At 39.5% G+C, this 26984-nt stretch overlaps 1 protein-coding gene across 1 annotated transcript; it reads right to left on the reverse strand.

Moving 5' to 3' along the window:
* Positions 1–2785: 2785 nt before the first annotated feature.
* On the reverse strand, positions 2786–5230 carry LOC111993044 (F-box/LRR-repeat protein At4g14103). The gene is made up of 2 exons (XM_024024895.2): positions 4003–5230; positions 2786–3872 (listed from the first exon to the last, which is right to left on the reverse strand). The coding sequence occupies exons 1-2, from the start codon at positions 5077–5079 to the stop codon at positions 3405–3407; spliced, it is 1545 nt and encodes a 514-aa protein (XP_023880663.1). The 5' UTR covers positions 5080–5230; the 3' UTR covers positions 2786–3404.
* Positions 5231–26984: the final 21754 nt, after the last annotated feature.

Below are 26984 nucleotides of genomic sequence, written 5' to 3' on the forward strand. Positions count from 1 at the left end.
GTTGTGTTTATGGTGAATTTTTTCAGGGTAGGTACGAGAACAATGATATTGATTTTACCTGCATTCTTGTTTGTACGTTTGAAAACATCACGACACACAGTGAGGGTCAAATCTTGGAGGACAGGGCAGGCAGCGAGGAGTGTGGGGAGAGAGTCGTTGTTTGCATAGCTAACCCATTCCATTTAAGTAGCAGAATCCTAAGACTTGGGAACCTAAAAGCAGACGCAGGAGGATTGAGAAGAAGCTTATTCTCATCCAATTTGAGAACCACTAATGATGAACAAAAGAAGAGACTAGGAGGCAACTCCATAGGTTGGCCATGAGAAAATATGTGGACATCGAGTTCTTGCAAGCGGCCATGCAGAATGGCATGTTCGACCCATTTGTGGACGTAGAATGGTTCACCCTTTCTGCACCAATTGATGTGCAACTTGAGTAAGGGAATGGCTTTACTGGTATGAAGAGTGAAGATGTTGGACTCTGTATCCACAAAGCTAAAAGTTCTTTCATTGTTAAAAAGTTGTCTGTGGTCCAAATCAAGGATAGGTACGAGAGTCCAGAGACTCCTCCACCTGCTGGATTGGACTCACCACCTGCTGGATAGAATGGTTGTGGCCTTTTGGCAATAGCGTCTCGGCTTGGGAGTAATGAGAGTATGTGGGTGAGGAGACAATCTGGTAGAATGCTGATTATGTCAATATCAGAAGGAGAAGGAGAAGATAGGAAACTTCTCTCTGCTCTTTCAATTATTCTCACCCTCCTTTTCCTTTCCTCTTCCTCCGTTTCTGTTTCTCTCCTCGTCTGTCTCTCCCTCTCCCCTTCCTTCTCTATCGTTTCTTCCTTTGCTCCTTCATATGCTTTCAATCTAGGTCTGAACCATGATTCAGTGTGCGTTTGCTTCGTGGAGTTTATGCTTATTTGAGGAGGTAAATCTAATTTCTTTTAAGATAAAAACAATAAGTGTTTGTTCTTATCAACTTATTAGGATAAACTAATTACAATAATTACTGTTCATATCAACTTCTTCTTTTAGCCTACGTTTGTTTGTTTGTTTGTTTGTTTTTCTTTTTTTTTTTTTTGGGTGGGGGGGAGATAAACATGCATCCTACACAGCTATTCTATCTTTTTCATAATGATAAAGTAACCCAAAAAAGAAAGCTAATATGTATTAACGTAAACTAAAAAAAACCTAATCTAATTTATGTGCTTATGGTTTGAGAATCATGGTACATATATCTTCCATGAGAACTGATAGATTAATTTTAACAAAAAAAAAAAATCTCCTCTGTATTAATGGTCTCATCTCAGCAAGAATACAAAAGATTTTATTGATCGGATATTTGGGGAGGAAAAAAAAAAAGAAGATGAAGAAGAAGCTCCTGGAAAACAAGAAATCAGCAAGCACATTCTATATCAGGAGAAGAAATAATAAATTGAAAACATGCTAACTAAAAACTCGCAAAATTATATTGAACGAGATGGTAGATACAAATTAAATCTTAAAGCATAATAAATTCCAATATAGCAAAGACAGAAAATGAAATGCACAAACATGGACCTAATTATATATTCATATGGCCTCACCACAAGATATTAAATCAAAGCAGGTGACATGCAATATTAAAGAGGAATGAAGTAATTGCCACATCATCTAAATCATATAATTGAGAATGTTGAAATGATTCGTGAAGGAGTTCCCCATATCATTTGAAGAAACATAATCTACAACAAAGATTGTAGTAATAAAATGTATGGAGAAGCCAGAGCACCAAGTCTCCAGACATAAGTGAACTAAGACATGAATAAGGTAAAAACTGAAAACAAGATAACAATAGAAGCCATCAGTAAAAGCATCCTCAAAAGTCCACAAAATATGCTCCACCTTTGACACCACTTTTACAATCAAAGAGAAGCATATGCCGTGGGCTTAGAAAGCTAATTTTCCCCACCAAATCACTCAAACTGAAACCAATTAAAGAAATAAAGATTGAAATATTAACAAAAGAATCCCCCTCTACCACCCTCAATAACCCTCAGAGCAAAATTGAGTCTGCACCATGACAATTTTACAAGCAAGAAATTTCGTTATGGTGGATAAGCTTTTGTAACTCTGCCAGTTTTTCAGCACTTAAAACCCAGTCTTCTGAGCAAGTACATTCAGTTACAATTTTACTTAATTCTGGATTGCAAAGCGGGTCCACCTTCTTGGTGTCACCCCATAGGCTTTACTTTGAAATTTCTCAGGCCACAACTGCCAAAATTGTAGAGTAAACATGAATGACATGAGCATATTTTATAATTCTGTAGACACCAACTGAATAGCCACACCACCTTTTTTTTTTGTGCAGAATCTTTAAACTTTATTTCATTGTGAGAAGAAGAAAGTGGAATAAAATACTATAAAGTTTAAAGAAGAAAGCGCACTAAATTCACCATGTATATCAGCAACACCATTTAATGTGTGATCAATGATCATTGACCACCCACTACACAGAGATTAGCCATACAATCCCTCTTTAGGAATTCTGGTACTGGTTCTAGCAAAATTATTTTTGTTTTCTAAAGTGCCTTTCTTATTAGATTTATCTTCTTCATCAGCAGGTTCAAGTTAATTATTCTGAATTTTCAAGTTCATCACTAGCAACAACAAGGCTTTCCATTGGTTTAACAAGTAAATCTACAAAGGCAATAGGCAAATCAACATTTTCTAATACTCTCATACCATCATTTTCTAGAAATCTGCTGTACCATAATCCAATACATCACTAAGCTAGAAAATATGAAATGATTCAAGAAGTTCTCCATACCACTCAAAGAAACATAATCTGCAACAAAAATTGAAGTGATAAAATTAATAGAGAGTCCAGGGACCAAGTCTCTAGACACAAGTGAACTAATACATGAACGGGGTAAAAACTGTAAACAAGATAACAATAGAAGACATCAGTAGAAGCATCTTCAAAAGCCCACAAAATTTGCTCCACCTTTGACACCACTTTTACAATCAAAGAGAAGCACATGCGATGGGCTTAGGAAGCTGATTTTTCCCACTAAATCGCTCAAGCTGAAACCAACTAAAGAAATAAAGATTGATATCTTAACAAAACAAGCTCCCTCTACCACCTTTAACAACCCTCAGAACAAAATTGAGTCTACACCATGACGGCTGGACTCACTTCTATAAGCTGCACGGGGCCGCCATGTTATATAACATGTTTGTGGATAAAGCAAGCACAATATATTTATGCTTTTTTCCCTTTTTCAAAAGAAAAATACAACTACAGAGAATTTAAACATTAAACAAATATTCTAATCTTGAATCCATTGAAGTTTCAAATGAAAGATGCAAAGACCAATGGTCATTCCCAAAAAGCTATTGCTTCTCACAAATTAAGAAAGAGAACTTAAAAATCAACTTGTCCTTCGTCAAATTCAAATTGACAAGTAGGATACCTCCTTTGAAGCTTTCTTAATTTCTTGCGAGCACAAAGCTTTATCTCTGAGTCTAGACGACTTTTAAAAGTGATTTTCATTGTCTTTAATATACTTGCTTCCTTCAAGACTTGTCGAACAAGTTCCATCTCAACTTCATGGGCTGAAAATCCTTTATAATAACAGGCAGTAAGATGTGATGACAAACACTGAGCAGAAAGCCAGTTCCCCAAGCGACATTCCAAGCGATTGTCAGGTGAGTAACTATTATAGACATTTAGTGTCAATTCAAAGACAAGTGTTTGTAGCTTTGGAGCCTGACAAAGCAAGAGTTGTACTGCAGGCCACATATAAGAACAAGTCTTAATAGAACCACCAATCGTCAAGGAAGTCAAATTATTAAACACAGGAAGATCTTTGATAGAACCATGGCAGAGGATCTGCATGACCACATAACAATCACAAGTTGCACAAAGTCACAACCCACTCCCAACAATATTATTAAGTAGCATTGAGCAATTTAATTAATGACAAGAGAGTTAGAGCATGAAAAACGTAACACGTCCTTACCTCTGCGGTTTCTATGCTGAATTCCATGGATTCAACGTTATAGAGTGATCCCATAAAATCCCATATCCTCTTTGCATAATCTCGAGTACTCACATCATTTTCTATCTCCTCAAATTCAAGACCTGATTTAACCAAGTTGGGGAGGTTTCCCACATTAACGTCCTTGGCCAAAAGACCACTGAAATAAAACTGCTCAAGAGCCGGGGTGTTTAATTGGAGTATGTAATAATGGAGGAATGTGTAGCACCAATCATCGAGAAACCAATATAAATATAATTTTTTCAGCGTAGGTATGAGGACAATGATTTTGAGCATGCCTGTATTTGCTTCCAAACAAAAGAAATTTGTATCAGACACTGTGAGGTTCAACTCTTGGAGGACCGGGCAGGCGGCAAGGAGTGTGGGGAGAGAGTCGCAGTTTTCATATGTAATTTCACTTCCAATTTCCATAATCCGGAGAGTTGGGAAACTGGAATCAGAAGGTGGATTGAGATGAATGACACCTTCCAATTTGAAAACCACTAATGTGGTAGAGAAGAAGAGAGTAGGATGCACCTTCAAAGGTGGATTAGGATCAGTAGTATATATGCAGAGATGGAGGTCTTGGAGCACGCGGCTATGCAGAATGGTATGTTGGATCAATGTGTCAACATAGGATGGGTCACAATCGGAGGTCCAATGGAGGTGAAACTTGCGTAAGGGAATGGCGGCGTTGCGAAGAGTCCAGATGCTGGACACTGTATCTAGAAAGTTTAAATTTCTAGAAATTCTGAACTGGTCCAAGTCAAGAACTGGGACGAGTGTCCAGAGAGTCCTCCACCTGCTCGATAAAATGCTTGTGAGGACGGCGTCTCGGGTTGGGAGAAAGGAGAGGATGTGGGTGAGGAGACAGTCAGGTAGACTGCTAATAAAATCAATTTTCTGTCTCCTTTCTGCTCTCACGTTTCTATGCTGCTGCTGCTGCTGCCTCAGAAGATCTCTCTTTTCAGCTCTCTCTTCTCTCTCAATTCTCTGCCTCTCTCTCCTCTCCTCTTCTTCCTTCGACTCCATTTCTCTCCTCTTCTTCTGCCGCTTCATGCTAGCACCTCCAAGCTGCTTCCGATTCCGATTCCGATTCCGATTCAAACCCCCCCTTATTATTATTATTCAGTGAGCTGGTGAGACTCTGTTTCTTTCAATTTTGGGGATTTGTCGATTTGGTTAAATTAATTCAACAAACAAACAAACAAACAAGGAAATGAGAGGCTGAGCAATGGCATAAAAAATAAAAATAAAACGACGTCGTTCATAATATCTGCTATTTTCAAACTGTAATATTTATAAATTAAAAAAAATATGTAAATCTTATTTTGTATTATTTTATCTTTTTATGTAAAAGCTTCTTTATTAGTTATTATTATTTAACGTATTTATTAATCCAAAGAAAAATATTTATTTTGTAAATCGACATAGAACAGTTTGAGTCCAAATCTTCTGTCTCATCAATTGTGCTCCATTTCATGCTCCACAAATAAAGTCAAAGTTACCTCATTTAATGAGAGATGCTAGTTGTCCAAATTTTATTGGTGGAGCATGAAGTGGAGTACAATTGATGAGACAGAAGATTTGGACTCGAACAGTTTTACCTTTTCTTTTGATGTTGGTTGCCATTATTTTTTTTTATAATTACAAAATGGGAAATGTTAACGAGTGCCTTAATAATTCATTTTAAGAAAATTTTGATATCATTTTTATGGAAAATTAAAAAAGCTGTCAAAATATTTGTAGGGTCTGTTTTTGTTGCCTAAGCTCAAAGGATATGGGTTAAAGGCCCAACGAACTCAGAATAATGAATTTGTAGAGAGTGGATCGAAGGTTTAGGCGCTGGCCGGGCTTCACGAAGCATGAACTCCTTTCTTTTTTATTGAAAAAATACTTAGAACAATTTACAACTGGGGGATGCTCCTCGGCCCATGGCCGAGGAGGCTTTTTTCCTCCCCACAGACCCTCTTCTACATTTTGCTCACATTTCTTATATATGCTCATCTTCTTCCTCTTGTTGATCATTTATTGGCCTTTCTCCTGACCGCCTATCCCATCAAAGGTCAAATCCGCGCTCAAGTGGTTCACCCTGATCGATGTCGCCCTGGCAAGGGGTTACATCCCCATTAATGCGGCCAGAGGGGTTAGGTGAACGTATTCAATGCCGAGGTGACGATTCGCCCAGAGCTTGCCCTTCTCCGTACTGAGGTCTCGGACGACCGAGGATAGGGTCATCCTCAGACCCATCGTGCGTCTTCGACGTGGGTCATTTGGGCTTGGGTTGAAGTGGGCCTTGGCTACTCGATTTTCTGGCCCCACAATAGCCCCTCAAATTCTTGCTGCACGCATTCTCGGGTGGGGAGGAAGATTTTGACATCCTCGGCCTTACCCCCTTCCCCACCCCTCGTCAGTGCTGGGGTCCATTCACCTGCCAAGGACACGTCGCTGATGTTTCGGAGCACGTAACGTGTCCATCATTAAATTCAGGCGGCTTTGTGCTCCCCACGTCCAATGAGGCGTTACCCATCCAACGATGGAGATTCATCTTGCATTTATGAGCGGGAAAACCCGCATGGTTCCTCGACTTGGGGTATAAATACCCGTACGAACCGCTTCTTCCTGTTCCTCATTTGTAATCGAGAATATTCGTGCGCCCCTCCTGAGTTCAGCCACACTCTTACTAGCACCTCCAGCACAAAAGCCTGTCCGAGGAGCCCTTCCTCTTTCCTGTAAGTTGCTCTGTCTCTCTTTGGCCTCTCTTTCTCTTTACCATTTTTTCTACTTCGCCTGTTCTTTCTTAGTTCTTTTAGGCGTCTACTGGGATGGGTAGGTTTAAGATATACGTCGATACTGAGGAGGCGATGGAGAAATTCATCACCGACTAAAAAATTCCCGGCAATGTAAGTCTGAGACATTGTGAGGACGGGGAATGGCGCATATACAAGCAGAAGGGCGAGGTGGTGATTCCCGTAGTTGCCTTCCTTGAAGGGGGGATGACGATCCCCATGGGGCCGGTGATGAGGGATTACCTCATGCACTTTCGGTTGGCCCCCACCCAGTGTGGGATAAACGTCTTTAGGATTCTGGGCTGTGTGGACGCCCTGAACGAGGAGATGGGGCTGAAGTTGACCCACCACGACGTGAACTGGTGTTACAACCTTCAGCTTCTTAAGGGCAAGTCGTATTACCTGAAGACGAGAGACGACAGGGTGCGACTCATTCAGTGCCTCCCCAAGTCCAGTAAGGGGTTCTATGAGGATTTCCTCATTATGTCAGGGAAGTGGCACGATGGCCTTCACTGCCCAACAACAGAGGGAACACCAGGTGGGGCAGTGGGAGACAGATAGGGTTTCAAGCTTTCGTCTTTTTTCCCTTTTTTTTTTTTTTTTTACTAACGCGGTGGTGCTTTCCGTTTACAGACCCGCACGCCTTTCAGCGTCACTTCCATCTGATCAACTGGGAAGATTTGCAAAAGGTACTGAGGGCGCCGGTGTACATAAACGAGGACGACAACCGGGTTAGGGCCGCCCGCATAATTTTGGGTTATACACCTACCCAGAAATCGTTTCCGGTTCCGAAGCACGTCATCCTCGCCAACGATCCTCGGCTCCAAAGGATTACTGTGACCGAGGACGGATTTTCGTTCCCCGAAAAGCCCTCCGACCAGGAAGCTGTCACATTAGCCGTCCCCTCCTCTTCCCAACTGTTTGCCGAGGCCGCCAAGGAAGCTCCAGAGGGGGAAGGGGACGCGTTTGACATTTTCGCTCAGCTTGATCAGTCCGAGGATCCTCCCAGGAACTTGGGTGATCCCAATTTGAGCGAAGCAGACCTCCTGGCTTCAGCAGCCCTTCCTCGGCCGACAATGGGTTACAAGAGGAAGCCCACCACCAACTTGCTGGACCTGCTTGAGGGCCAGCCGGGGGAGTCCCAACAAAAAACTCCTACTCCTCCTTCGAAGGCTAAGTCGACTTCCGCTCGGCAGAAGCTCCCTTCTTCTCCTTCTCAGACACGCTCGCCCTCTGGGGCCATGCCTGCTGGTCCTAAGAAGAGGAAGGATAAGGGTAAAAGGATCGTGGAGGATAGGACGGTGTCCTCACAGGAGGAGGACACTACTCTGCGGCCGTCCAAGCAGCTTAAGATAGGCGACCAAAGCCAGGAGAGGCGGGTCGTCGACACCACCTCCTCCGAGGTCCAGGCCTGGCTCCCAGCCCCGATGCTCCGTGGGGAGCCCTTAAGGGATAACGCCTCCCTCAGGGATTTCAACGAGGGCAAAGGTACGCACGTGGCAGACGCACTGGAGAGGAGCCTGCTGCTCCCGGCGAACATGGCTGAGCTTAACTCTTTGACGAGCAAGCAGGTCTTCCTCAACCTTAAGCGATATTTAGGGATGGTAAGGGCTACAACCTCAACTCTTCTCCCAGTCTTTTCCTCTTATTGGGCTTATAGCACACTGGTTATTCTGGCTGGCTGTCCAAGCTATCTTTAGGTTGGAGGGGGTGGCAAATGACCAGAAGGAGGACCTCAAACGGGAGCGTGCTTGGCGCTACCAGGCCACCACGACCCTGAAGAATTCCGAGGCTGACCTCGCCAAGGCCCGAGAGGCTTTGACGGCAGTGTCCAGAAAGCGAGACAATGCTCTGTCTGGTCTCGAGGGTGCCTAGACTCAGGCCAATGAGCAGACGAGGTGCCTGGACCAGGCGGAGGAGCAATTGCGGATCGCGAGGGATCTAATCGCTGATCTACAAGCTAAGGCGACAAAGGCTGAGGAGTCCTAGAAGGGGGCCGAATGGGCTAGAGACCAGGCTCTGCGGGCTAAGGACGAGGCTGACCACGGCAGGGAGATGGCCGAGCGTACCAAGGAGGAGGCTGAGACCATAGCCTACGCTGATGGGGTGGCTGCAGTAGAGGCCGCCTACAAGGCTCAAGTCCCGGGGTTGTATAGGCGATATTGTTCCCAGGTCTGGGCTGAGGCCCTCGGACGAGCTGGGGTGGAGGCCACGTCCGACCTGTGGAAGGCAGAGAACGTGTATTACCCCCCCCCCTCCGCCATCCGTGAGGCCGCCCCTGAGGACCCTAAGGTTGGGGAGATTATTGAAGGGGTGTGGGCAGCTGAACAGGGGGAGCATTCGAGTGAGGAGGTGCCCCAAGAGATAGTGGAGATCCCTTCTGATGATCCAACCCCCACCACTGAGGAAGCAGCCGCTCTCGCCGTACCCCCGCAGGCCGTCCCCTTAGGCCAGGGCTCGGAGGGGTCAGGGGTTGCCCTTGTCCAGCCTGAGCAAAAGGAGTAGACTTCCCGGCGTCTCGGCTCGTCCTACTTTCACGTTGTCATTTTATTTTGTTATGCTTCTCCTCTATGTACTGTGGCTCTTGCCATGCAATTTTTACGAACTCATTGTTGTAATGTGAATTCGATTTCCCTTTATTTGAATTGCTTATTCGTGTACACGCTGCCTGCTTTTCCTTTTTTCCTTGGACCTGTATGACTTTAGCTTGAATTGTATGTCGGCCAGTTGCGCTAGTAACGATGATAAGGAGAGAGAACGTATGCATAGGCAGCTCTCTTGCGTCTCAAGGGCCAGGTGGGGCTTGATCCTTTCCTAACCTGGGATATTTTATAGTTAGTCTCCCTGTAGGTCTGAGTCCGAGGACCATGCAATGCCCCTGTCTGTTCGGCACCCTAGTCTAATTGAGCGGTTAGTTTCCCCATAGGCCTGAGTCCGAGGACCATGCAGTACCTTGGTTCTGTCTAACACTTTCATTTCTCTGTAAGTATCTAATTTCCCCATAGGTTTGGGTCTGAGGACCATGCAATACCTTGGTTCTGTCTAGTACCCAAGTATAGAGGAGCGGGTAGTTTCCCCATAGGCCTGAGTCCGAGGACCATGCAGTACCTTGGTTCTGTCTAACGCTTTCATTTCTCTGTAAGTATCTAGTTTCTCCATAGGTTTGGGTCCGAGGACCATGCAATACCTTGATTCTGTCTAGTACCCAGGTATAGAGAAGCGAGTAGTTTCCCCATAGGCCTGAGTCCGAGAACCATGTAGTACCTTGGTTCTGTCTAACGCTTTCATTTCTCTGTAGGTATCTAGTTTCCCCATAATTTTGGGTCCGAGGACCATGCAATATCTTGGTTTTGTCTAGTACCCAGGTATAGAGAAGCGAGTAGTTTCCCCATAGGCCTGAGTCCGAGAACCATGCAGTACCTTGGTTCTGTCTAACGCTTTCATTTCTCTGTAAGTATCTAGTTTCCCCATAGGTTTGGGTCCGAGGACCATGCAATACCTTGGTTCTGTCTAGTACCCAGGTATAGAGGAGCGAGTAGTTTCCCCATAGGCTTGAGTTCGAGGACCATGCAGTGCCTTGGTTCTGTCTAACGCTTTCATTTCTCTGTAAATATCTAGTTTCCCCATAGGTTTGGATCCGAGGACCATGCTATACCTTGGTTCTGTCTAGTACCTAGGTATAGAGGAACGAGTAGTTTCCCCATAGGCCTAAGTCCGAGGACCATGCAGTACCTTGGTTCTGTCTAGCGCTTTCATTTTTCTGTAAGTAGGGGTTTGTCCTCGGACCGCTCTATTGGAGATGATTCTTCCTTGAGTCAGATTTTGATCTTACACGTGGCGTTGATCTCGCCTCCAACTCGAGCCCCTATCTTCTTCACTTACGAAGCGTCCCTTGGCCGTTTGTGTTCCGCGCTTGACGTTTCGGTGCGCGAGACGCGCCTTCATTAATGTCCTCGTGAATTAGCACAAATCCAACGGTCTACGGTCCCCTTGGAATTTGGTGGCCTCATTATTAGCCCTGTTGGTAACTCTCTTTTCGAATTCTGCGTGGATTAATTCTCACCAACCCTCATCCTCTATATAAGGCTTTCCGGGGGGATGGTTTTTCCATACTCCATGAACCTTCCAACACAAACAGAAAGAACACACCCTTTCAGCTCCCCAAGCCCCTTTAATAACCCCGCCGGAATTGTGACCGGAGTTAATAGATATGGGGCGGCTTTGGGCGGGTGTGAGGACATCCGTGCCAAGAGCCGTTGTGGCCGCAGCCCCCACTGGGCTTCCGATGCGGCAGAGTCTAGGCGTAACCCCGATGGCGCCATGCACGGTGGCCCGGAGGGATGTTGATAAAGTATCTAATGTCTCTCCTCGGAACGCACCCCCGACGGAGGAGACATGCGAACTCATGTCATGGCTGGTGCTCGAGTGTTGCCGTCTCCAACGGCCAACGCTCGTGAGGAGTGGAGAGAATCAAGGGAACATCACGGGGGAAGGCGTCCCGGTGCCCCTGCGTCTGCTCCTCACTTTGTTCAAGCTCCGCCGCACCAAGAAAGGAGTTGTTGGTGGCCTTGAAACAAGCCAGCCCCTCCCCTTCCCTGCTTTTATTGTCAAGTTCTCCCATTCTCTTGATGCCAATAAAAGCACGGGTTGACGCTTCCCTCTAGCTAGTTTTAGGATGGGTCCACCTGGGCCTCTGATTGTAGAACTAGCTGGTAGGAATAGTTTTAAAACACGCCTGCCTGAGCCTCTGATTGTATATTGTAACTTTTCTTTTTATGAAATAATATCGAGCTCTCTTTCTTTGCTGTTGAATCTTTTGTCTCGAACTTTTATCTTTCTGCGGTTTTTTTTTTTTTTTTTTTTTTTGCATCACCACTGATTTTCCGTAGAATGGTTATTTAGAACAGTCGCCTGTTGCGCCGGCCGGCGCGCTAATCCTTCCCAAAGACGGCGCCAATTGTAGGGTCTGTTTTTGTTGCCTAAGCCCAAAGGATATGGGTTAAAGGCCCAACGAACCCAGAACAATGAATTTATAGAGAGTGGATCGAAGGTTTAGGCGCTGGCCGGGCTTCACGAAACATGAACTCCTTTCTCTTTTATTGAAAAAATACTTAGAACAATTTACAACTGGGGGATGCTCCTCGGCCCATGGCCGAGGAGGCTTTTTTCCTCCCCACAGACCCTCTTCTACATTTTGCTCACATTTCTTATATATGCTCATCTTCTTCCTCCTGTTGATCATCTATTGGCTTTTCTCCTGACCGCCTATCCCATCAAAGGTCAAATCCGCGCTCAAGTGGTTCATCCTGATCGATGTCGCCCTGGCAAGGGGTTACATCCCCATTAATGCGGCCAGAGGGGTTAGGTGAACGTATTCAATGCCGAGGTGACGGTTCGCCTAGAGTTTGCCCTTCTCCGTACCGAGGTCTCGGACGACCGAGGATAGGGTCATCCTCGGACCCATCGTGCGTCTTCGGCGTGGGCCATTTGGGCTTGGGTTGAAGTGGGCCTTGGCTACTCGATTTTCTGGCCCCACAATATTAATTATTTTTTTTTTCATAAAAACTTTCTAAAAATAGATTATTAACTAGTGCCCTAAAGGCACTCGTTAGCATTTCCCTTACAAAATTACTATTGTGATCAATAAACATATTTCTATATTTACTTTATTATTTTAATGGATTCTTTGATACTTCGGGACATTGTTTTACTATTTTGTCAAACAAATTCTATAAAAATTGTGGTTTGTATATATATTTGTATTAAAGATTTGGATTGTATTATGTTTTATTGCTGGTAAAGAACTTGGCTTGTGTTATTACTTATTATATGTTATTATGTTAGAACATTACAGAAATAAGAAGTTTGAAACCAATAGAGTTCTTTTAATCTTGATCTTTCATTTAAAATCCAATAGTTCATATTATACCATGTTATTAATTTGTAAACAAAACCTTAAAAATGGATTTCACATCAGCTATTAAAATAGACATGTCACATTTTGAATTTATTTTTAGTTTAAAAACTTTTTTAAATTCAACTCCGAATCCTAATCTCATTGCCGTGCCAACACCCAAACGCACCAAACTAATCTCCGACAAGATCTCAGTGCCACAATGAATAGAGAACTTGGTGGCAATGTTCAACGCCAAAAAAATAGTTGCTTTTGTAGAACCATTTTTAACATAACTCAGCAAATTATATTTATCCAATTGTCCCATTTTTCAACTAGTAGACTTGCTCTTTATGCGTAATGGCCTGGGATAGTTTTTGCACCAATTTTTTTCTAAGTTAGTTTCTGTAGCCAATTGAATTCATTATTAAATCATTTTATTTGGTGAGTGGAGTCCATACGTGCAAAATGGAGAGATCATTTTCTTTGTGATAAAAAGGTTTGCACTTCTATTCCATAACTCAAATGTGAAAAAGCTGCCTTTTCACCTTGCAATTTGAGCTCTTGGCGACACAGGCCATACAGCTCCTCCACTCACCCCACTCCAGAAAAATACCTCCCTAATCGCACTAGCGGCCAAGTTCTTTATTCATTCTAGCGCAGAGATCTCGCCGGAGAAAAGTTTGGTACCGTTGGTGTTGGCACGACAGAGAGATTGGGTTCAGATTTGAGTTTTTATTTTTTATTTTTTATAACTAAAAATAAATTCAAAATGTGACATGTCCATTTTAATAGCTGATGTGGTATCTATTTTTAAGGTTTTGTTCAAAAATAAATGATATGGTGTAATCTAACCATTGGTTTTTAAAGGAGGGATTAAAAGAATTCTCTTTGATAGAGAATTCTATGAAATCTAGAAGACCCGAATCCGAAACAAACTAGTATTTTTTGTTGAAGCAACTTTTTTGGCGTGTTATCTAATACTGCAAACAACAATCTTTGTGTTGTGCTTGAATCAAGAATGCTAATTTCTAATTTAGCTATTTTGAAAAAAGAAAAAAGACACAAAGGATAAACTAAACCCTATATTTCAAGGAGATAGCAGATTAAACTCAAACTCTATAGTAATATATTCAACCATGAAATTTCAAAAGTAATATGGCATAGAATTCCAGTCACTTTGCCATTTCAAAACAATGACTTGACTAAGACAGATGATGCAGAAAGATACATGTTAATTATAAGAAAACTCTTAATGCTGCCACAACTAGCAGGACCTCGCAAAAAATGCTGTAGGATTAAACCTTTCAAACCAAGTCATAAAATCCTTTTGTGATTTTATGCTTTATGGCACAAAATGATGAGCTCCCAAGTACAAAATAGATGAAGAACTGACGGAAAGAAAATTTTGAGACATCAATGAAGTTAAAAACAGAATAAGAGATAAATCAATCCATGAGTTGCTAACAGTTTGACAGAAAACCATTTGAAGGATTGGCAATACTGAACCTAGAGAAACATATTTAAATGGAATGATACAATTCATTTAAGTTAAATGACAAGGATAACAAAATGAACAGCAAATTTGGTAACTTCAATATGAGACAATTCATGGTAAAAATTATGAGAGAAAGNAACACCTTTGTGCTATTGGGTGGTGGGCCTGGGAATGAGTACAACGAAGCTTGAAACTCGATCATCAAATTAAGTTACTTCAGTTTCTCAATTTTTTTTTTTTTTGTTTGTTTTTATATTGATCTTTGGGTATAGTGTTAAGAAGAGAAGGGTCATGGGTGGTGATTTGAAGGGCTAAGTTGATGAAATCATTGGGTTCAGAGAGGGGCAACCGCCCAACCATACACCATTTAAACCCTCTTTCTGATAATTGTTAAGAGCATTCTCACCAATGATCTAAAAAAATTTAGCATTTTGCATCTCAAAAAGCCACTTACTTATTTTAACACCTCATTTACAATACACCAAACGTCAAAGATTCTATATTTTTGACCACTTCATTTAAATATATATATATATATATATATTTTTTTTTACTATTTCTTTATTTTTCAATATATATTTCTTTCTCTCTCTTCCTCTCTATCACTGTCAACCAAGCAAACTCACACTCACCTTCTCCACCTAGCAAACACATACCACCCCATCCACCACCACCACAAAAAAAAAAAAAAAAAAAAAAAAAAAAAAAAAAAAAAAACACTAGCCACCCATACCCACCTGTCTATCCAACAACTCACACACTTCCATCTCAAACCAACAAACCCATATCCATCTCAGCCACCACACTGGAAAAAAAAAAAAAAAAAAAAAAAACAGCTGAAGCAGAAAACCCAGAAAAAATCCACAGAGACCCATAGAGATTCACCACAAAACCCAGAAAAACAATAGCATCCACAAAACCCAAAATCGGTGACCCACAGAGATTCAAATCAATGATCCATGGAGACCCACAAAGATTCACCACAAAACCCAAAATCTTTCGTTTTGAGATGAGAATATGGGTTTCAAGATTGGGTTTTTGGGTTCAGTCAAGGAGAGAAGAGTGGGTTCAGTTAGAGAAGAAGATAAGTGGTTGGGTTTGTGATTGTGGTTTCGATCCGGAAGAGAATGCTTGGGTTTATGATTGTGGGTTCAGTCAGAGGAAGAAGATAAAAGGTTGTGTTTGTGATGGTGGGTTCGGTTAGAGGGAGTTGTGAAGCGCAAATGGGTTTGGTAGTGTGAGTTGAGGAAGGGAAGCACGGCTTGGTTGAGGGAACGAAAAAAAAAAAAAAACAAACAAAGGAGGGTGTGAGAGGAAAGTGAAAAGGGGACACACATGTTTTATTAAACAATTTTTTTTTTTTTTTTTTTTTTTTAACATTTTCATAAAGTGGGCTGTTAGAGATAGCAATTCACTGTAGCTAGATATAAAAGTAATAAAATTTGGCATTTTTTATGAAGTGTGCTTTTTACAAATTTGATGTTGAAATTTAGTATTGTTTGGACTCATGCGCGTTTTCACGTTTTTTTTTTTTTTTTTTTTTTCCATTTTTAAAAAAAAAAAAAAATAGCCAACCATAAATTAGATGAGTTGACTTTTAAAGGAGAACATAGACAAGACAACTATGGGAGAACAAAGAGAGAAGAACAGAAGTCCAATCTCTCATAAATCAACATGTAATGTGATTTTAAATGATGCAGAGAAGACAGAATGTGCTAAAAAGAAAAGTAAGGTCAGTAACAATGAAAATTTATAGTTTCTTTCTGGGGAGGAACAGATTATATCGGCGGAGGTTGCTATGCAACCCCGCCGGGCATTATGAATCTATTAAGTTGGAACTGCCGAGGGCTTGGGAACCGTCGGACAATTCGTGCCTTAGTCAAGGTAATCAATAAACAAGCTCCCAATATTGTATTTTTAATGGAAACAAAATCTGGTTTGGATTGGATGTTAAAGGTCTGTGATTGGTGTAAATATAAAAATGGTCTTATTGTTCCTAGTAGGGGAAGTAGTGGTGGTTTAGCTTTATTTTGGAAAAATGAGATTAGGCTTGATATTCAGACTTATTCACATTCACATATTGATGCTTGGGTGTATGGGGAGGATGGTATTGGTTGGTGGCATCTTACAGGTTTTTATGGTAAACCTGATACTTCTAGGAGATGGGAGTCATGGCAAAAACTCAAGCATTTACATGGAACATCCTCTTTACCATGGCTGGCAATTGGGGATTTTAATGAAATTACTAGCATGGCTGAAAAGGAGGGGGGAAGTACTAGAACAAGGCAGTAGATGAAATATTTTGTTGACGCTATTAATTGTTGTGGTCTTAAGGAAGTGTCATTTACGGGGCCTTTGTTTACTTGGTTGTATTTAAAAGAGGATGGGTCTCAAATTAGAGAGAGGTTGGATAGAGTTTTGGCTACGGTGGAGTGGTTTCATTTATTTCCTATGGCTAAGCTTACCAATCTTTCATCATCAGTTTCAGATCACTCCCCTCTTGTTCTTCACTTGGTTGCAAAGCCAACAAAAAAGAGGGTGGGGCGGGTTTTCCGTTTTGAATCAATGTGGTTAAAAGATCCAAGGTGTGGGGCTATTGTGGAGGAAGCTTGGGATGATGGCTTGTTTGGAGGGTCGGGTGATGTACTTAATAGATGCTTGGAGAGTTGTCGTGCTAGACTTGAGGTATGGAATGGTGCAGAATTTAGTAATGTGGGGAAAACAGTGGCTGAATTACAGAAAAAGCTAGAATGGTTAGAGTTGCAACCTTCAAATCTGGATATATTTAGAGCTTTAAGGAACACTAGAATTGAGTTGAATTGTTGGTTGGATAAAGAGGATGATATGTGGAGGCAAAGATCTAGAATTAGCTGGATGCAATCTGGTGATAGAAATTCTAGATTTTTTTCATGAGAAAGCTTCAGGAAGATATAAAAAGAATGTGATAGTGGGTTTAATGGATGAGAATAGTGATTGGTTGGAGGGTGATGAGCATGTGGAGAGGATAATGTTGCAATACTATGAGAGGCTTTTTACTAGTAGCTATCCTTCGGAGTTTGAAGAAATTCTAGATGCAGTTCAACATAAAGTCACCCCTAGGATGAATCAAGCTCTTGTAAGGGAGTTTTCAGAAGTTGAAGTGAAGAATGCCCTTAAGCAAATGTATCCTTTGAAGTCTCCTGGACCGGATGGCATGCCTCCACTATTTTATCAGCACTTTTGGCCAAAGATTGGTGGTGTGGTTACTTCTTCAGTTTTGGCTTTTCTCAATTCAGGTATCATTCCACCAAATTTCAATCATACTCATATTGTCCTTGTACCTAAATGTAAAGAGCCAAAAACTGTGACAGATTTTAGACCCATTAGTCTTTGTAATGTGGTTTATAAAATTGCATCAAAAGCCATTGCTAATAGGTTGAAAAAAGCTCTTCCTTCTATTATTAGTGATTCCCAAAGTGCATTTGTGCATGGTAGGTTAATCACTGATAATATTCTTGTTGCCTATGAGATGATGCATCATATTAGTCAAAAGAAGAGTGGAAAAGTGGGTGATTTGGCTCTAAAACTTGATATGAGTAGGGCATATGATAGGGTAGAGTGGATATGGTTGGAAAAAATCATGCATAAACTGGGTTTTGAAGATAAATGGTGTGCTTTGGTTATGAAGTGTGTCACTACTATTACTTATTCTGTGAAAATTAATGGAAAGCCTAAAGGGCATATTATTCCAAGTAGGGGAATTAGGCAGGGTGATCCATTGTCTCCTTATCTATTCTTGTTATGTGCTGAAGGTCTTTCTGCTCTTATTAAGAAAGAGGTTGAGAATGGAAGGATGGGGGGAGTTGCAGTATGCCGTAAGGGTCCCAAAATATCACATCTTTTCTTTGCAGATGATAGTTTGATATTTTGTAGAGCTTCCATGGAGGAATGTGAAGCCCTTCAAAGGGTATTGAGGGTGTATGAGGGTGCTTCGGGACAGCAGTTAAATTGTGCTAAAACTTCTCTGTTTTTTAGTGCCAATACTTATTTTGATATTCAAGATGCCATTAAAGAGAGGTTTGGGGCCCAGGTAATTAAGCACCATGAAAAATACCTTGGTTTGCCATCATTGGTGGGTAGGAATAAGAAAAACACTTTCAACTCTATTAAAGACAAATTAAGAAAGAAGCTTGCTGGTTGGAAAGAGAAGTTATTGTCTAAGGCAGGGAAAGAAGTGTTGATAAAAGCTGTGGTCCAAGCTATTCCGACGTATACTATGAGTGTGTTCAAATTGCCTGATTCTCTTTGTGAGGATTTGACTAGTATGATTCGAAATTTTTGGTGGGGACAAAGAAATGTAGAGAGGAGAATAGCTTGGATGAGTTGGGAGAAATTATGTTCTCCAAAGAGCTGTGGTGGGATGGGCTTTAAAAAACTTAAGGAGTTCAATTTGGCATTATTGGCAAAACAAGGATGGAGACTTCAACAAGGTCATAACTCACTAGTGTACAAGGTTTTGAAGGCTAAATACTTTCCCACATCTGATTTCTCACAGGCAGTTTTGGGTAATAATCCTTCTTTTACTTGGCAAAGTATTATGTCTGCTCAACCTCTTGTTAATTATGGGTTAAGGTGGAGACTTGGTAATGGTGAGAGTATCCGGATCTGGGGTGATAAATGGCTGCCTAAGCCTTCAACTTTTATGGTCTCATCTCCTAGGTTGTTCATGCCACATGATATGAAGGTTGGTGAGTTGATAGATAAGGAAGAAGCTTCATGGAAGATCAGAGTTGTTGATGCCTTGTTCTTGCCGCATGAAGCAGAGGCCATAAAAGCCATCCCTATAAGTTCTAATCTGCCTGAGGACAAACAGATTTGGGCTTGGAGTTCTAATGGAGCTTTTTCTGTCAAAAATGCCTACTGGGTTATGTCACAAATGTCTCTAAATGATTCCATGGGTTCATCCTCTGATGGCAGCCAAGAACGGAGCTTTTGGAAACAGATATGGAAATTCAATGTGCCTCATAAAATAAGGCACTTCACTTGGAGAGCTTGCCGAGACATCCTACCTCTCAAAACTAACTTGGTTAAAAGAAATGTTTTGCAGGTTGATACTTGTGAGGGATGCAACGTTGGAGCTGAAGATTCAATCCATTTCTTCTGGAATTGTAGCCGTGCCAAGGAAGTCCGGTCTGCATCGAAGCTGGTTTTTCCTGCCGTGATGGACCAACTATGTTCTTTCAAGGACTTACTTTGGTGCTTAATGATGGTTGCAAAAATCTCATCGGAAAATATTGAGCTGCTGGTGACCTGTGCGTGGGCGATGTGGGGTAACAGGAACTCTATTCGTAATGGTGGAACACGCAAGGAAGGAAGAGAAATCCTACAATGGGCGATGCATTACTTGGATGAATATCATGTTGCTGTGGATTCAATACCAACTGCTTCGGAACCTGTTCAACACGTCACAAGATGGAATCCACCACAAGCACCGTGTTTCAAGTTCAACGTAGATGGCGCATTATTTCTAGAATTGCATTCTGTGGGTGTTGGTATTCTAGTATGTGACTGGAGTGGCCAATTTGTGGCAGCAACATGTAAGCTAATTCACGCACCACTAGGACCACTTGAAGTGGAAGCAAAGGTTGTTGAAGTTGGTTTACAATTCACAAAGCTACTTGGTGTTTCAGATTTAATTGTTGAAGGTGATTCCCTCATTGTCTCAAGGGCGTTGAGTCACTCTTCCTCCACTCCGGCATCGATTGATGCAGTGATAATGGGTATTAGATCGGCTGCCTTGGAGTTCCATAACATAGTTTTCTCTCATGTAAAGCGTATTGCAAATTCCCCAGCCCATTTATTAGCAAAGTATGCCAAGGGTATAGTTAACCAGTATATATGGATGGAGTTTTGTCCTACTTTCTTAGAATTAGCAATTCTGCATGATGTAAACTCTGCTGTTATTTGATTAATATTAGAAGTGTGTTTCCTATCAAAAAAAAAAAAAATCCAAATTCCTTTGTGGTCTATTTGGATGGCATGGATTTGGATTTGGATTTGAGGAGCCTATATTCGAATCCTTTGCTAGGGTAAGTTAAAAGAAATGATTTGGATTTAACCCAAATCCATCTTGAATTTCAGGGGTCCGAAGCCATGGATTTGAATTCCCCTCACAAACCCAAGAATTCAGAAATCTCTCGCCCTCACACTCACGCTCTCTTCTCAATTCTTCATTGGCTCCAGAAACTCTATCATGCTCTCTCTTCAACACCCAAGCTTTTCTTCTTGCTCTCTTTCTCGCAGCAATGTTTGTCTCTCTCAACTCTTTTCTTCCTCTTTATCTTCTCTATTTCTCTCTCTTTCTACTAAATTTGAATCATAAAGTTTCTGGAGTTTTCTATGGGTTTCATTTTTTTTTTTTTTTGGGAATACTGTGTTTTTTTCTCTTCTTGTTGCTAATCTAACATTTTTTAGGATGTTGACAGATTTGATACCAAGGTCCAAATACCAGATTTGAAAACATAATAGAAATGGGAAGAAAAGATAAGCAACTGCAATCCCTATCCGGATCACAATCTCAATCTCAATCACAATCACATTCAAGACAAAATATTCAATGGAATACGGATACGGAAATGGACAAAGCATTAGCAAGTATTTCATATGATCAATTAGCTCAAGGAAAGAGGGAGGATGAGTACTGGGAAGAGGTGGCATACCAAGTTGTTGTGGAGTACATAAATGCTCAATTGATTCTCAATTTGACAAAGGACAGTGTTTAAAATAGACTAAAGGCATGAAAGCAACATTTTGCTATGATTACTGATATAAAAAATCAAAGCGGGCTTGTTTGGGATGAAGCAAAGAAAAAGGTTGTTGTCACAGCAGATAATCACCATGTGTGGGATGCTTACGTTAAGGTAGGATCCCTTATGACTTTTTTCTCTTAAATATGTTAATCACATATTTTAACAAAGATTTAGTCTGTTCTATTTTGTATTCTAAAAAATTAGAAATAATAAAAGTTGTTTATAGAACGTTACGTTATATTGTTGTTACGTTATGTGGTTGATCAATTAGACAATTAGTGTAACCTTTTGTAATGGTCAATAAATGTATTAGTGGAATTTAATTATATATATTTTTAGGCACTGTTTATTTGGTTTTGTAAAAGTGGGTCTTATAGCTTGTTTTACTTGAGGTAGTAGGAATATTATGCAGAAACAGTTCCATTGGCAAGGCATGCCAGTTAGAATTACAATGAGTAGGGGTAGCTTCTTTTCTAGTTTTTCCATCCATTTTCTATTCCCCCTTCATCCATAAAAATAGAGAACAAAAAATTAAATTATAAAAAAATAGTTCATGGTGGTGCTTTGCCACTTCAGTTCAAGTCTTTCTTCTAATTTTCCATTTTCATTTTTTCTTAGAGAGGAAGTTTCTCGTTTATGGATTTGTTTTTGGTTGCTGGAGTGATTTCATGTTTGCAATTGAAAGGGATTTTGGGTGTCGAGATTAACTGAATGATCATGAAGTTACTAACTACACTAGTGCAATTAATGGTGTGTCCTCTCTCTCTCTCTCTCTCTCTCTCTCTCTCTCTCTCTCTCTCACACACACATTGCATTCACGATCACAGCAATATGAGAATGCTTTGTAATTTTTGTAAGTTGCTTTGATTTTTCCTATTTGTATGACAGGCTTTGAAAACTGAATAGGACCTGGGAATTATAATCAAACATGACAAGATTATTTGCTTAGACTACATCATTCACTAAACTGTTTTGCTTAGACTATGCAAAATAATTTGCTAATCTTTTTTTTTTTTTTTTTTTAAAAGAAAAATTCAAAAGCAAATGCTTATAAAAACAAAGTTATTGACAATTAGGAGGACATTGAGATCTTGTGTGAGAGGGATAGAACTACTAGCATTAGTGTAGAACATATGAACGAAGCAGTTGAAGTTATGGCTGAGGAAGGAGAAAATGAGGTGAATTCTCTCATTACACAACAACCACGTCAGCATTTTGTATCAACAAGTTCTGCAACTGAGTCTCACCAAAGAAAAAAGAGTAGGAAAGATCCACTCGTTGAAGTTGTTAGAAATTGGTTCTTCTCTTAAAGAGTATTGTTCATCTCTAAATGAGTACTTCACAGCAAAGAAATCTCTAAATGAGTACTTCACAGCAAAGAAAAATCAAGAGCAACCACAACCTTCTGGTGAAGAGATACATGCAATGGTTTTAAAGTGTCTGGACTCATGCAGCTTGAAATATTCAAAATAGTTAAAAAGTTACATTAAGTTTTTGAAAAGTCTTTCAAATGATGATGATAAAAAGAATTGGATATGACTTTTGCTTAGTCCACATTAATTTGTTCTTTTGGAAATTGTGTGAAAGATGGGTCTTTAATCTGTCTCTCTTGATATATACTCCCTCCGTCCCAAATTTTTTGTCCTGTTTGAAAAGTCAAACTTTTTAAGGGAACATCATTTATTATTTTGTCTACCTTTTAAAAGTGTATAAGTTTCCAAAACTATCCTTAAAAAAATTTATTAAAAAATTGAATTAATAAATTAATAGGGGTATAATAGGAACATTAGTAAATTAATGACTTTTATTTTTAGAAACAGGACAATATTTTGGGACATCTCAAAATAGAATAGAGGACAAAAAAAATGGGACGGAAGGAGTAACTTTTTAGTTGTTAATAACTTTAGAATAATTTTTTAGTTTGAGATTTTGAATGTTGTGACCAAAAAAAACCATGCATTTGGGTGTCCTCTTTAGTTGACATAACAGATTTTAGTTGTCAATAGCTGGCAAGATATTTTTTTAGTCGGCTATGACTAAAAATTTTTAGTCATCATCTTGTCAATTGAATTATTAATATTACCTCATTTATTTAAAATTGAAATGTAGAATGAATCTCAAATTATGAATTTTAAATCCTTCATTATTTAAAAAAATCCAAACAAAGAATTTCAAAATCAAGGAATTTTAAATCAATGGATTTCAAATCTAACTCCAAATCCATATGTTGCCTTGGGCTTTTGTTTGAAATTGTATTTGATTTAAATCCTAACAATTTAATTATCTAAACTCATTAAAATCGAGGTTGGATATTCAAGAAATAAATTGGCAATTGGCAATGTCAATGTCAATCTAAGTTTTTTTTTTTTTTTTTAGGTTTTTGTTTCTTAAGAGTAACACCTACGAAGACATTTTTTTGTCAATAAAGTGGGATGGTGATTTGGAGCCAGATTAATGTCATTAGTGGGCATGAGAAGCTAACAAGAGATGAATGTTGGGTGGTGAGCACGGTGATAGGAAAAGAGAACTAAGGGCATTATAGTAATTTCATATTGATATAAAATTACTTAAATACCATTCATTTAATTAACCCCCAATTTAGATGACAGGATGAACATTGTAACAATTTTCTCAAATTAGGGAGTTAGTCATGCATTTCAGAAGTTTGAAAGAAATTGTAAATCAAATAAGAGATTGTTGTAGAAAAATGTACCCTGCCCTATAAATTTACCAAGTAATTATGATGTAAGCTTTGCAAATTTTGTTCAAATAAAAATACTTATGATTTTATGAATTTGAACTGACATGTTAATTACTTGTACAAAACTATCGTACAACTGACTTGGTAGAACATGTTTTATGAGTTTATAACCCATTTTTCTTCTGTTGTGATATGTGGCTTCCTAAAGTCATTAGGGAACAAAATAAGCAGCCACCATGTTGATATGAACCAAAAGGAAAAACCTCAACAATATCCAATCTTGAGTTCCTTTAAATTGAAGGTATTTGCCTTACACAATAAACATAATTAATGTGAACTATTATATGCAGTTTTCTTGTCACAAACCCATTGAGTAGAGGCATAGAAACACTTTTCTGATCATATAATAATCCTAAAAAAAAAAAAAAAAAAAAGAAACAAACTCCAACAAAAGTTTTCGTAAACAACAAGGAAACAGCAACTGCTCTAGACCAATTAGAGAAATACACGAAGGAAGTAGCATGCCGCATCACTTGTGCTTTTGCAGTTGAGCTTCAAATAGGGACTAATAATAGAATTTCTTAGAGAAACCCGCCCTTTGGCTACCAAGTCTAGACAGTCAGAGATGGCTATGCCAATGTAGTTGTTAACTTAAAATGTGACTAGTAGTTACAAAGACACGACTGCTTCCTCATCTTCTAATGTTGGCTACTAATTACCGCTTTTATTTCGAATTGTTATTCAATATGTTCTCAATATTCCACCAGTTGACATTATTGTCATATACTCTCTATTTCTAGCAATATGACATTTCTTTCAGTATTGTGTTTAACAATGTCACTCAACTAAACACGCCATGATGCTAATTAAAAAAATCCGACTTTTTCTTTACTCGTATAAATTATTAATATGATGTGTATGGGAACCACAAGGTAGCTAAGCTCATCTGATTGCCCAAAAGTACTTCTTCGCTCGATGGTAGAATCTAAATCACCTTTACAAGTGCACTAGTTTACAATTAAATATGGAAACATTTCACATTAGAACAACTTGAGGCGTTTAGTCTAGACACCTTCCAATCAAAGGCCAAATGCATTCAAAATACGAATGTCTGTAGAGACCAAAACTGAGTCAACAAGACTACTAAATAAATTCTGTAGACATGAATAGATAATCTAAACATGGATCACTAGAAACTTTTCTCGCCCAGGAATCATGAAACAAAGGGCTAACAACTATTTAACAAACAACCTACCTACATGGTTTCCCAAGGCCCATTTTGCATGTACATGAGCTACACTACATTCAAATCTCTTTTCACCCATTGAAATTTACAATTAACAAAATCTCTTTGGAGAGTTAAAATATCATCACCTACGGTGCCTATTTCCCATCACAATTGCCTCAATGCAGCATTTTGAGTTCTCTTCAAAAATCACCTGAGTATGACCTATTTGCTGAGCTACAAACATTGCCCACCTGAAGGCAAGAGGTTCGGCAACCTAATTTAAATCCAAACACATTTAAGACACAAGTGTTTAACCAACCCAAAAATGGATCCTTATACTACTAAATACCATAAGTACACATGATTTCAGAAACTAAACATTAATCACAAAGTACTAAACTAAAATTCACCTAATTTCTAGTTAGTTTCTGATTCATATGCTTTCCTTCCAAAAAATAAATTGATAGGTCCATGGCCTCCTCTATCCCTTTGTATGCCATATCAAGAGTCCAGGCTCCAAATGCCACTTGCTCAAAGGTGCATCCTATTTTAAATAATTTTTGGTGGGAAGCCTCAATGGGCTCAAAATTAACATGTCTAAGAAAGTGGGAGTCCATTTGTAAGCCAAAAGTGTTACAAGGGCACAGTTTTACAAAAGTTGAGAATTTCAACAATGCTTTTGTAGCAAACTACGGATGGAGTTATTAATCAATGAAAATAGACCTTTGGTGAGGCTGCTAAATTCTAAATACCTAAGAACTGGTTTTTTACTTCAAGCTCACGCCAAGTGGATTTGGTTTTCAATATTGGCAGTAGAGCAATTCTCAAGAGAGCATGTGGAAGGCATGACAATGGGAGGAGCATGATTATGAAACTCCTAAGATTCTTTATGTTAATAAAATGAGCTAAGAGATTAGATGTTTTTGCAATGAACCAAACATGCACAGTAGACTACCCATTCAAAGGGATTGAAGTTCCATGAAGCCTTATAGTGTAACTTGACAAATAAAATAAAAATGGAAACAAGGTCATTGCACAATTTTTTTCCACTAGCAATTCATAAGGGGAATTCCAATCCCTACCTTTGCAATTATCACAGAGATCTAGAAAGTAAAATATCAATGAAAGGTAGAGAGAAAAACGCTGACTTAGGCTTTTATAAAGGTCACACCCATCATCACAAAACAAAATCTATCTCAGCATTTCGTTTTCTAACTTTCCAAATCTAGCTATTAAATTACCTTAAAGGTGCAATTCCAGACCACATCAAGGTCAGTGCAACTTTATGTAAATTGTGCAGCAGCAGGAAGCCATTAGCATTATAGTTCTTCTTCCAGAACTATCAGTTTAGAAAATAACTAGAAATTTAACATTAAAAATTCTAAATTAACTCAGGTACAGAATAGGGGTGGGACATTACAAGATATTTTGTTCTCTCTATTCAGTATGTCAACTGAAGCATAAGCAAAACCTTCAGAAAACCACCTTATTTCTTCTTTTTCTTCCTCACAACTAATGCCACCATCAACTTAACAAGACTAAAAACTATAAAAAGTAGGTGAACAATGTCATGCAGAGTAAAAATAAGGTAAGACTTGACAAAAAGAAGGTGGTAGAAGAAGCCAAGGCTATACAGATGAGGAAGAAAATGCAAAAGGAAAGGATTGGAAAAGCTGAAGTCAAAAGGTATCCATCTCAGAAACCATCTAAGAGCAGATTAGATGAATAGTTTTTTCACATGCCATCTGGTCATAAATTGTAAGTTGCCCAAGCTACGCCAGTCCAATGTTGAAAGCTCATGAGTAAAAAGTTAAGATGGAGAAGGGCTTAACAAGAAGCACCAATGCAGATGAGTAGAGTAGCTAATGATAAAAGATTTATAGTTACTTATCAAAAAACAAAAAAAGATTTAGTCTCAACAAGAAGCACCAACGCAGATGAGTAGAGCAGCTAATGATAAAAGATTTATAGTTACTTATCAAAAAAGAAAATAAGAAAACACAAAAAAAAAAAAAAAAAAAAAAAAAAAAAAAAAAAAACAAAAACAAAAAAAAAAACAAAAAAACA

Source organism: Quercus suber, unplaced genomic scaffold (assembly GCF_002906115.3).
Source record: "Quercus suber isolate HL8 unplaced genomic scaffold, Cork oak 2.0 scaffold_79, whole genome shotgun sequence".
Lineage (NCBI taxonomy): Eukaryota > Viridiplantae > Streptophyta > Magnoliopsida > Fagales > Fagaceae > Quercus > Quercus suber.